Below are 12,028 nucleotides of genomic sequence, written 5' to 3'. Positions count from 1 at the left end.
CATCTGACCCACAAAAATATATGGCATTGGTTGACACTGGAGCCCAATGTACCATGATGCCATCAAGGTATGTAGGAACAGAATCCATTTCTATTACAGGAGTAACAGGAGGGTCCCAGGAACTGACTGTATTAGAGGCCGAAGTGAGTTTAACTGGGAACGAGTGGCAGAAACACCCTATCGCAACTGGCCCAGAAGCCCCATGCATCCTCGGCATAGACTATCTCAGGAATGGATATTTCAAAGATCCAAAAGGATATCGTTGGGCTTTTGGGATAGCCGCAGTAGTGAAAGAAGACATCAGACAGTTGAATACTTTGTCTGGTCTCTCAGATGACCCCTCTGCTGTGGGACTGCTGAAAGTAGAAGAACAACAAGTACCAATTGCCACAGCAACAGTACACCGTCGGCAATACCGCACAGACAGAGACTCTGTGATCCCCATACATGAGATGATCCATAAACTGGAAAGCCAAGGGGTGGTCAGTAAGGCCCGTTCACCTTTCAACAGCCCGATTTGGCCGGTGCATAAGTCCAGTGGAGAATGGAGGCTGACGGTGGATTACCGTGGTCTGAACGAAGTCACGCCACCACTGAGCGCTGCTGTGCCAGACATGTTAGAGCTTCAGTACGAGCTGGAGTCCAAAGCAGCAAAGTGGTATGCAACCATTGATATCGCCAACACCTTCTTCTCCATTCCTTTGGCAGCGGAGTGCAGACCTCAGTTTGCCTTCACCTGGAGGGGCGTGCAGTACATCTGGAACCGACTGCCCCGGGGGTGGAAACACAGCCCCACCATCTGCCATGGACTGATCCAATCTGCACTGGAAAAGGGTGAGGCTCCAGAGCATCTGCAGTACATTGATGACATCATCATATGGGGGAATACACCAGAGGAGGTCTTCAAGAAAGGAGAGGAAATTATCCAAATTCTGCTGAAAGCTGGTTTTGCCATTAAAAGAAGCAAGGTTAAGGGACCAGCTCAAGAAATCCAGTTTTTGGGGGTCAAATGGCAAGATGGTCGTCGCCAAATCCCCACAGAGATAATCAACAAGATCACTGCCATGTCCGCACCTACCAACAAAAAGGAAACACAAGCTTTCCTAGGTGCCATAGGCTTTTGGAGGATGCATATTCCTGAGTACAGTCAGATCGTGAGCCCTCTCTACTTGGTGACCCGCAAGAAGAACGATTTCCACTGGGGGCCTGAACAGCAACAAGCTTTTGTTCAGATTAAGCAAGAGATTGCTCATGCAGTAGCCCTGGGCCCAGTCAGGACGGGACCAGATGTGAGGAATGTGCTTTACTCCGCAGCTGGAAACAATGGTTTGTCTTGGAGCCTTTGGCAGAAGGTGCCTGGGGAGACTCGAGGCCAACCATTGGGATTCTGGAGCAGAAGTTACAGAGGCTCCGAGGCCAACTACACTCCCACAGAGAAGGAGATCTTGGCTGCCTATGAAGGAGTTCAAACTGCCTCAGAAGTGATTGGCACTGAAACACAGCTGCTTTTGGCACCCCGACTACCAGTGCTGGGGTGGATGTTTAAGGGAAAGGTTCCTTCCACACATCATGCCACCGATACCACATGGAACAAATGGATTGCCCTCATTACACAGCGCGCCCGCATTGGAAACCCAAATCGCCCTGGGATTCTGGAAGTTATAACGAACTGGCCGGAAGGTGAAACTTTTGGATTATCGTCTGAAGAAGAAGAAGAAGAAAAGCAAGTAACACGCGCTGAGGAAGCCCCACCATATAATGAGCTACCGGAGACTGAAAGACGATATGCTCTGTTCACTGATGGCTCCTGCCGAATTGTAGGAGCTAACCGGAAATGGAAAGCTGCAGCATGGAGCCCCACACGACAAGTTGCACAAGCTACCGAGGGACAAGGTGGATCGAGTCAAGTTGCAGAGCTTAAAGCTGTCCAGCTGGCTTTAGAAATTGCTGAACGAGAAAAGTGGCTGAGGGTTTATCTCTACACTGACTCATGGATGGTAGCTAATGCTCTGTGGGGATGGCTGAATCGCTGGAAAAAGGCCAATTGGCAGCGCAGAGGAAAACCCATCTGGGCCGCTGACATTTGGCAAGACATCGCCGCCCGAGTAGAGAGGCTGACCGTGAAGGTTCGACATGTGGATGCACATATACCCAAAAGCCGGGCTAATGAGGAGCATCGCAACAACGAGCAGGTAGACAAAGCTGCCAAGGTGAAAGTATCACAAGTGGATCTAGATTGGCAGCACAAGGGAGAATTATTCCTAGCTCGTTGGGCTCATGATGCCTCTGGTCATCAGGGAAGAGATGCAACATATCGATGGGCCCGTGACCGAGGGGTGGACCTCACTATGGACAGCATCTCACAGGTCATCCACAGCTGTGAGACCTGCGCTGCAATCAAACAGGCCAAGCGAATGAAGCCTCTGTGGTATGGTGGACAATGGCTGAAGTACAGGTACGGGGAAGCCTGGCAAATTGACTATATCACCCTTCCCCAAACACACCAAAGAAAGCAGTACGTGCTGACCATGGTGGAAGTCACCACTGGATGGCTGGAAACCCACCCTGTGCCTCATGCCACTGCCCGGAACACCATCCTGGGCCTTGAAAAACAAATCCTGTGGAGACACGGCACCCCTGAGAGAATTGAGTCGGACAATGGGACCCATTTCAAGAACAACCTTATAAACACCTAGGCTAGAGAACATGGTATTGAATGGATATACCACATTCCTTACCATGCACCAGCTGCTGGGAAAGTTGAACGGTGCAACGGACTATTAAAGACTGCCCTGAAGGCACTTGGTGGGGGAACCTTCAAGAATTGGGAACTAAACTTAGCCAAAGCCACATGGATAGTTAACACCCGAGGGTCTATCAATCGAGGTGGTCCTGCCCAGTCTGAACCCTTACACACAGTGGATGGAGACAAAGTACCTGTGGTACACATGAAGGGGATTTTAGGAAAGAGTGTTTGGATTAATCCCACTTCAGGCAAAGGCAGACCCGTCCATGGGATTGTCTTTGCTCAAGGACCTGGCTACACTTGGTGGGTAATGCAGAAAGATGGAGAAACCCGTTGTGTACCACAGGGAGACTTAATTTTAAGTGAGAGCAGTGTGTAAGGTTTCATTCTGTATGTATATATGCATTCATCTGTAAGAATGTATTGATTTAGGCATGTTGTAGATGGTAATAGAATAAGGGGTGGATTGTCCTGGGTTGTAGTTTAGGATTTTTTCTATCACCATCTTCAGTTAATGGCCCATCAATGCCTTCTGCATGACTCTCTTTAATGGGCCATCAAGGCCCTCTTCCATGACTCATCATCCCATTGGGAGATGCTCCGCCCATGGGGAAGAGCCAAGCATTCTCACCTGGATATAAGCTGGGATTTGGGACAGTAGAAGCAGCCCTCACCCACTGGATTCCCAGAGGACCGGAGCTACCAGACCTTTCTACAAGATTTCTGTTTCAGGAAGACCACCTCGTCTGGACTGTTTCCATCACCCTGATCAGGTTGTATTCTGACTCTGTCAGTGGTTTTTCTTTTTGTATTTATTTTATTTTATTTTATTTTATTCTATTTTATTTTCCTTTTCTTCTCATTAAATTTTATTTCTGACTTAGAGCCTCTCACTTGGTTTGTTTTCAAAACCACAACAGTGGAGAAGCAGCTGCTACCAGCACAAGTCAGCACTTGTTGCATGGGTTAAGGGCATGGCTTTACAGGGCTGGAACAAAAGCCTGTTCAAGTAGGAGTCCTCACAAGAGGCTGGCTGCTCTGGACTCTGGTGCCTTCTCTGCCATTTGGGTGTGGGGCTGCTGCTGAGTGCCTGAGGCAGGACCACAGCAACTGCTTCGGAGTGTCAGCCAAGCAGACATAACTGCAGCCCCTCCCAGCACACACAGGTTCATAGGAGAAAGAGAAAAGCCTCATTTTACAACACAGGTGGTGAGGCCCTGGAACAGGTTGCCCAGGGAAGCTGTGGCTGCCACATCCCTGAAAGTGCTGGACTGGAGCAAAACCTGGTCTAGTAAAAGGGGGTGGCACAGGATAAGTTTTAGAAGTCCCTTCCAACTCAAACCATTCTGTGATTATTTGGAAAACTGGAAAACAGCCAGTTACAAAAGCAAATGGTAGCTAGAAGAGCAGTAAGAACAAGCAGCATTAACACACAAGGATACTTTTAAAAGCACACAAGTTATGCTGCACGAGCTCCACTGAATGCTGAAGCAAGGGGGTGGGGCCCATATCTGCACTTCTTCAGATGCAAGATAAAGGTTTTTGCTTTTCCCATCCTCCCCTGGTCACTGGGGTGAGATATACATCTTTACACACAGGGTTGAGCCCAAGCTCATCTGTCCTCCTGACTCTGTGGACACAAGCTCAGACTCAGGCTGAGGACAAACTGAGCATCAAGTGACCTGTTGTGTGTGCAGGCTGCTCCCTGCTCATGTACCCTTCCCTGCCTGCAGCGTAGCAGGAAGAGGCACGGATGCCATGGTCAAGCCCTGCCACAGGAATGCAGGATGCAGGAATCAAAGGCTTTCGTCTTGGCCCGTAGAGATGGATGTGCTAGATCCCTCTCCCTGGAGGTGGCCAGGTCAGGGGCCAGTCCCTGGTCAGGGGCTGGAATGAGCCCGACAAGACACTCCCTTACTCTGACGTCAGACAATGATCTGCTCAGGAGAGACTGGTGTCACAGGACTTGAGGGAGGGGCAGGGTCATACAGGTTTTACTGCAAATTCTTTGAATACTCCACATTTACAGAGAGAAACACCTGATCCCTGTGTGACAATGTGCAGGGAGGGCAAAGCAGAACAATGCACAACCCCCATGGCTTTTGCTACTGCTTGGTGCCCTGGGGACAGTAACAGAGATGTGGCAACACACAGAGAGTAGATCATGGTCCAAAGGGAGACAGTCCAGCAGGACCTGGGGACAGACTGATAACAAACATTCAGCAGGGCAGAGGAAGGGCAGGGCAGGGAGCAAGAGCTGTGCTGCTTATAGAGACAGCACTCCTTCTCCTGTGGTTTGTACAAGTTTAGTCAACAGGATTAAGAAAAACTCCATTTTTTCCTACCATCTTCTCAAAAATTCTTCCTTCTCTTCCACAGCTTTGTGCACCTTCTGAGAGCAACTACAGTCAGAAGTGTTTCGTGGAGGATTTAACAAAGCATGTATAGCATCTCTTGCACATGAAATGTCTAAACTATTTAACAGAGAGAAGAAGAGCCAGTCTAAGACTCATACATGGGTATAAGTGTTTGGAAGAGCTGCCCGGCTGGGACAGGGACTCTCAGATTCTCCAAGCTCCCCAGCACAACCTTTGTGATTCTTGGGTGCAGGTACCAAGAGGCTGCTCCTCCTTCCAGCCAGGACTCACAGAAGCACAGAAATGGCCTGAATGCTCCCAAAAAGCCATGTGCATGTTTGCCTGACTTTGAAAATCCCTTTTTTGGGTGCTGGAAGCAGAGTTAAATGCTGTGATTGTAGCAGTCCCACTGGTAAGCATTCCTGACATGAGGATGAACACATAGCTCACCTTATGTTATCTCCAGGCTCCAAGGTCAAATGCTGCTGTCCAACTTGAGCTGCTGTCTGACATTAAAGAAGGTCCAGGAATCAGCAGCAAAAAAATCTGACTAAGGATCACCCTGTGTCTATAAACGGGAATGCAAAATGGGATGTGTGCCAGAAAAAGTGACCTTTGCACTTCCATCAAGTTATGTAGTTGTGATGACAGCTGAGAATCATCATAATTATGGCACAGAGCATCAGCAAGAAACAGGCACTAATAAAAACCCTGGTAGACAACACCATTTTTCACATGCTCCATTTCATTGCCTTTAAGATTTTGATCCAGAAACACTTTAAGAAGACCCATCCAGGTACAAGGTGGCTAAGACAGCTACCATTAGATCTGTGAAGTATCATCATATAAATCATGTAATGGTTTGGGTTGCAAAGGACTAAAGGCTCAACTCATTTCAATTTGCAGGGACACCTTCCACTAGCTCAGGGTGCTCCAAGCCCCAATGTCCAACCTGGCCTTGGACACTTCCAGGGATCCAGAGGCAGCCACAGCTTCTCTGGGAACTTGTACCAGGGTGTCACCACCCACACAATGCCCTTGTTTTTCTGCTGGAGTACTCTTAATTCAGTCTGAACAACTCCTTTTTTTGTGTTTCATATTTCAGTGACAAAGAGGGAAGAAAATTCAAGGGAAAGAAAGACAGGATGACTAAGGAAACAGAACCTTGCTGCTGCAATGAATAACAGTGGGGAAAGGTGCTAGAGCAAATTTTAAAACTGGGGAGGAATGTGGCATAGAGTGATACAAACCTTACTGAGCTTTGGTCTGTCATAGGGCAAGTGTCTGTCCATGGTGCACATCACAATCCGGTCAGAGAAACCCTCCTGACGCAAAGTCTCTGCACAGACCAGCCCAGCTGCCCCTAAGGGAGAAGGAAACCAGTGACAGCCATGTGTATGTGGCCTTGGGAGGTCTGTGTCCTTTACTGGTAAACCCAGTGGGGCTGATTCCAAAATCACCATTTCCACCAGCCCTGGCCTCACGTCACAGCCTTTCCTAACTCAAACAGCTCACATGGGAAGCCAGGTGGAGCAGATGCACAAGGCTGGAGAAGTGATGCTCTGTCTATGGACCGTGACATTAATCCTCCTGTCTGTCCCTAAATTGTCACAAACTCACAAAAAGCACATCTGAGGAGTGTTGCTAATGCCTACACACCTCTCACAAACTCCAGGGCACAAGCAGTTGCTCAGCCCCTTGGACTTCTCTAGTCTTGAAATGGTCTGCACACCCTGCTGCTGGTGAATTTATGGCCAAGCACGGAGAGCAGAGAGTCTTCCCTTCTCCATGGTCAAGGTGTTGGTTGTGTGACTCACAGAACAGCATTTTTCTATGCTATTTCTTTAAGGGTTTGTGTTCACTTGTTTCAATCACAGAAAAAAAAGGTTAAATTTAATAAAAAGCTGCCTTGGGACATACTGTCCCACTGCAGCAAGGCAGCCTAGCTGGCATGTCCCTTTTTCCTTGACTGAACTGTTGAGACTGGAGAGTTCAGGTGAGAAGTCTGGAGTCTCTTATCAGCCAAGGACATTCCATGACAAGTGTTTTTAGAGCCACAGATTCTGTAACACCACTGAGAGAAGATGGACTTGGACCATATCATGATTTGGCCCATCAACAAGACACTCTCACTGATGGAGCTGGGAGACAGTGGAAGAAGAGACAGATGGGTGGACATCCTGTGCATGCTGCCAGGAACATCCTGAGCCAGCACTGATGCTGTGTTGATGTCAGGAGGACCCTCACATAAGCAGGGGACTGCAGTCAATTGCTCTCAGCTCTGCTGGGCATGACTGGACCTCAGTCGCTGACACAGGGCTGGATGGGCAGTCTTTCCCCAACACTTCTCCACAAATCCAGCTTTGAAATCTCCTTTGGTGTTCACCAGAATAGACTCTGGTCTTTAACAGATCTGTAAATTTATCTGGTAAAGCCTGAGAAAGTTTCCCCAGCAGTGGCTAATGTCTGTGGAGTGACCTTGCTGAGGATTGTGAGACCTGCCACACACCTGGACATTCCAGCTGACCTCAGGGAGCAGCATGTCCCACTCTGGCATTCAGTCAACAAACAGGAAGGGCACAAGGAAAGGAAAAATGTCATCCAGCAGCATGGGAAAAGCCAGTCAAGCTGGTTTTCCCCTCTGCTGAGACTGTGAGATGCACCTTAGATGATCCCAATTTCCACAGCTTGGATCTGCTGGCCTTGAGACTCAAGTAAGAACAACCCATGTGCCAGGAGCAGGTGTTTCCTCCCAGAACCAGGAACAGAAGCTCCTGTCCTCCTCCCATCCTCCATTTCACCACAAGACAGCCCAGCCTTGGCATCTAACCCATTCCAGAAACTCAGTAGATGGGGCTCCACTCCATCAGGCTTTCTTCAAAAATGACAATACAAAAAGAGGGGAAGGGGACGGGGAGGGGGAGGGGAGGGGGAGGGGAAGGAGCTTGGCAGCTTTGCTATTTTTGGCAGGGATCTGATATTTGCTGGGAAGGTCGAAGAACTCATCTGCAGGGAAGCATCTTGAGGTAAAAACTTCGGAGCTGCAATGGGATGAGACAGTGATGTGCAAGCTCCAAGAGGAAAAGGTGTATCAACACCACAGGGACCTGAAAAGACTTTACACTCATCATCTGTGGAAATCAGGGGTTGCTGATGTAGCTGGGAAAGGAGTAACAGGAAGAGGATTCAAGGTTCATGCCAAAGCATGGCAACAGGGAACTACAAAGCTCTACAGACTGGACCACAGGGTACCTTTGGATCATTAGCATGTAGGACAAAAAGGTTCAGGAAGACCCTCTAGTGTGACCCTTTGCACAGGGAGGAATGGAAGGAGGGGTGACAGAGGGTACAGGGCACACAGACATCCCCTCCCTGCATCCCTGCCTGGGAGGGGATGCACACAGTGGTCTCAGTATATGCCTTACCTGCACCAATGATCAGCACATTGGTGCTGCTCAGGTTGTAGTTGCTCAAGGAGATGCACTTTGCCATCATCTTTGTCCTCCTCTGTGTCTGAAGAGCCTGTGTCATCACCAAAAAGAAGAAGAAAAGCAATTGTCTTTACTCAACATTAACCTGGGCAACCAGACAGGGATGGGGACAACCTCAGCAGTGTCATAAACCAGCCTGGATAGGAAGGAAACACCCCTGTACTGAACCAGGACTCCAAACCCCTGCTCTTCCAAGTACCATTCCAATGTCCATTGCAACCCCTTACAAGGTACAAAAGAAAAATAAATCTATCATCTTCTGCAAAGCCATGCAGCTACTCAGAGCGGGGGTGGGGGGGTGGGGGGGGGGTGGGGGGGGTGGCAATAGAAAAAGTAGGTGTGTCGTTGTTAAATTCTGAACCAAAGGTGAGACAAGAATGAAGAAGCTCTGTCAGGAATTTTATCCTGAACCTGAGCAGAGTTTGTACACCTGATATCCAGAGCTGATGGACTTGTTCAATCCACCAGAGCACAGGCATGGACCTGTGCCAGTGTAATCCTGCTGCACAGACTCCCTGTTCTCAGGCAATAGAGGCCAAAATCTCTTCCTGGTAGAGCAAATAGTTTCAGTGTCCCCATATCACATCCCCAAATCAGCTGGAGTTGAAGTACCAGGGGCACTTCAGCTGACATCTCTGGATCTAACCCAAGTGCTTATAAGGGCCCACCGGGGCTCTGAGCCCCTGGATTTGCACATGTGTGCATATAACCATGCATCAAAAGAAGGGTTTTAATGGAAAAAAAATATGGCAGTGGCCTGAGTGGGCTTCATTCTGCATCCCATCAGGGCAGGAGAGCCCTTTCTACCCGTGCATCAGGTTCCTCTCTAGCAGGAGCTGAGGTATGGGCTCAAGAGGCAACACAAGTGGCCTCTATCATCACCATGCCATATTCAGACAAGGCTAAAAGGTTGGTGGAAGAGGCCTCTTTCCATGGACCAGCTAAATTAAAAGTTGCTCTGAGTTTGAGGAAACATAGGACAAGTGCGGGACAAACGTCTGTAAGACCTGAAAGCATGGACAGTCCAGGCCAGGTGTCCAGCAGCTGCAGGGAGGCTGGGTGGGAGGAGGACCCAACACCTCTGTCCTGCTCCACCTAACCTCCGTATAAACTGGATACTCACACATCCCACTGCCCAGACCAGAGGATCAAAGATAAGCATTTCCCCCTACCCCCACGCATATACATCAAAAAATGAATGCATTGGCCTTGATTGTTGGATGTCAGTGGCCCCTCACCTGCTTGCTTGCTCGGATGTATACCTTCTCCTTCTCAATCTTCACCTGAGGGTGACAGAACAGTGCTGGTTTGCAGAGTAGCAAGGGCTCCCTCTGGGCAACAGCTAAGGAGCAAGAGGTGGTGGCACAGGGTCACCTGCAGGAGCAGCTCAGGCCTGCAGGAGCAGAGCTCATCCCAGCTCGAGGCTGTGGGATCTCCTGCCTTGTATCAAGCACACATCGATACTCAGTGTATGACCTGATTTCTACCCCAAACTTACGTATGGTCTCTCATTCCTACCCCAATCCTACTCTGGAGATCTCCTAGACAGGGTACCCCCCCCAGGCTCCCAGGAGGTGTCTGATGCCTGTGGATGGGTACAAGGGAGCTGTAGGGAGGAAAGGACTGGATGAGGAGCTGCTTTCCACTGGCAACACCAGCACATCCTTGGACAATATTTGTTCCATAACATAAACAAGGTACTTTTTATCACAATAATAAGAGTCATTTTGTGGGTGACACCAAACTGAATGGTGCTTCAGAGGGAAGGGATCCATGCAGAGGAATGTGGCCAGGCTGGAGAAATGGCCAAATGGGAATCTCATGAGGTTGAAAAAGGGCAAATGAAAAGCTGCTGCACCTGGATGTGAGCAATTTGCCTGATCAGTAATTGTTCAGCCAGGAGAAGAGGATGCTCCAGGGAGGCCTCAGAGCCACTTCCAGTGCCTTAAGGGGCTCCAAAAGAGCAGGAGAAGGACCTGCAGTGACAGGACAAGGGGGAACAGCTTCCCAGTGCCAGAGGGCAGGGTTCAATGGGATATTGGGAAGGAATTGTTCCCTGTGAGGGTGGGGAGGCCCTGGCACAGGGTGCCCAGAGAAGGTGTGGCTACTCCATCCCTGGCAGTGTCCAAGGCCAGGTTGGACATTGGGGCTTGGAGCAACCTGGGATAGTGGAAGGTGTCCCTGCACATGGCAGGGGGTGGAATGAGGTGGGGTAAGGTCTCTTCCAACCCAGACCATCCCATGATTCTGTGGTTTCCTCTGCTGCAAGGACAAGGATCTCACCTGGAATCTGGGTAAACTATCCAAGCCTGGAAAGTCCTCAATGTCCCCTGTGCCGATACTGAAGCAAGCTCCATGCCAGGGACAGCGGATTCTTCCTTTGGACAAAACCCCTGCAGAAAACATGGCAGAGCGGGGTTGGTGCTGCCCTGCAGCTGCCTCCCATCCTGTGAGATGGCACCTCTCCAACAGGACACGCAGCAGCTGATGTGGACCTGGACGGGCAACAGTGGAGTTTTCTCAACACGCATACTGGGCATGTTTGGGACCAGCTGGGATCCTATATGAGCAATTCCTTCTACAGTGCCCTGGATGGCAGGGTCCTCCAGTACCTCTGGGGAGAGCTCCAAAGATACTGTCTGCTCTGGGATATAACATCACTCTCCAGCCAGGATGGGGCTGCCATCCCCAGAGTCTCATGATCATCCTTAAAAGCCTCACTATGACCCAGAACAAGTGGTGCCTCAAGCAGAGCATCATGGATTTAGAGCACTGTGCTCCAGAGCAGACCCTGGCACAGGATGGCACCTGCACATGCCTGGAACATGCCTGGGAGGCATGTCTAAAGCCGTGTGTTCATTTCTCTAGGTGCTGGCTCAGAGGCTGCTACCTTGGACTTCAGCTTTCCCTGCTACAATGCCATGGCAGAGCAAGGCCCCCCTGCACCTACAGCTGCAGCAAAGTCCCCAGAGAGATCCTTGTGATACAGCCAGTCTGAAGAAAGGTAGGTAAGCTCTTACCTCCAGGGCAGTGTGGGCCTCCTCTGTCCTTGCTCAGGAGCTGCTCACCCCAGGGGAGGGGCTGAGAGCACCCAGCACGGCTGCTGGGCCAGCAATGCCCACAAGACACTCAGAAGGATGTTCCCCTGTCTTCCCAGGATCCCTCCAGCAAAGTGCCCTCCCAACCCCAGTTTTGGTGATGCCCATCAGTACACAGCCAGGCCAGCACTGTCTGCTGCCATTGCTTAGGCTCAGGTCCTGAAGCCTGTGCTGAGAAAGTGGCAGAACACGTATTTTTAGGGGTCAAGATGGGAAACCACTCCACCTCATCACACTTCAGTCAATAACATGAGCAACATTCTTTTTGCTACTGAAAGGATCCCATCAGCTCAAAGAGAGTCCTCTTTCCCCTCAAAGGGAAGAAGCCCCAGCCCT

At 49.9% G+C, this 12,028-nt stretch overlaps 1 protein-coding gene across 2 annotated transcripts in view; it reads right to left on the bottom strand.

Moving 5' to 3' along the window:
* The window catches only part of AIFM3 (apoptosis inducing factor mitochondria associated 3), a 60,575-nt gene that overhangs the window by 17,412 nt on the left and 31,135 nt on the right, over positions 1-12,028 (bottom strand). For both annotated transcript variants that reach the window (XM_066331109.1, XM_066331108.1), the window contains exons 5-8: positions 10,878-10,987; positions 9,833-9,877; positions 8,529-8,625; positions 6,354-6,466 (exon numbers count right to left, since the gene is read on the bottom strand). In XM_066331109.1, the coding sequence (XP_066187206.1) occupies positions 6,354-6,466; positions 8,529-8,625; positions 9,833-9,877; positions 10,878-10,987 (365 nt within the window). The remainder of the gene's footprint in view (positions 1-6,353; positions 6,467-8,528; positions 8,626-9,832; positions 9,878-10,877; positions 10,988-12,028) is intronic.

The sequence above is a fragment of the Sylvia atricapilla genome, chromosome 17 (genome assembly GCF_009819655.1).
Source record: "Sylvia atricapilla isolate bSylAtr1 chromosome 17, bSylAtr1.pri, whole genome shotgun sequence".
NCBI lineage: Eukaryota > Metazoa > Chordata > Aves > Passeriformes > Sylviidae > Sylvia > Sylvia atricapilla.
Note: the sequence above shows the minus strand (reverse complement) of the source record. Positions and strands in the feature narration are given on the sequence as shown.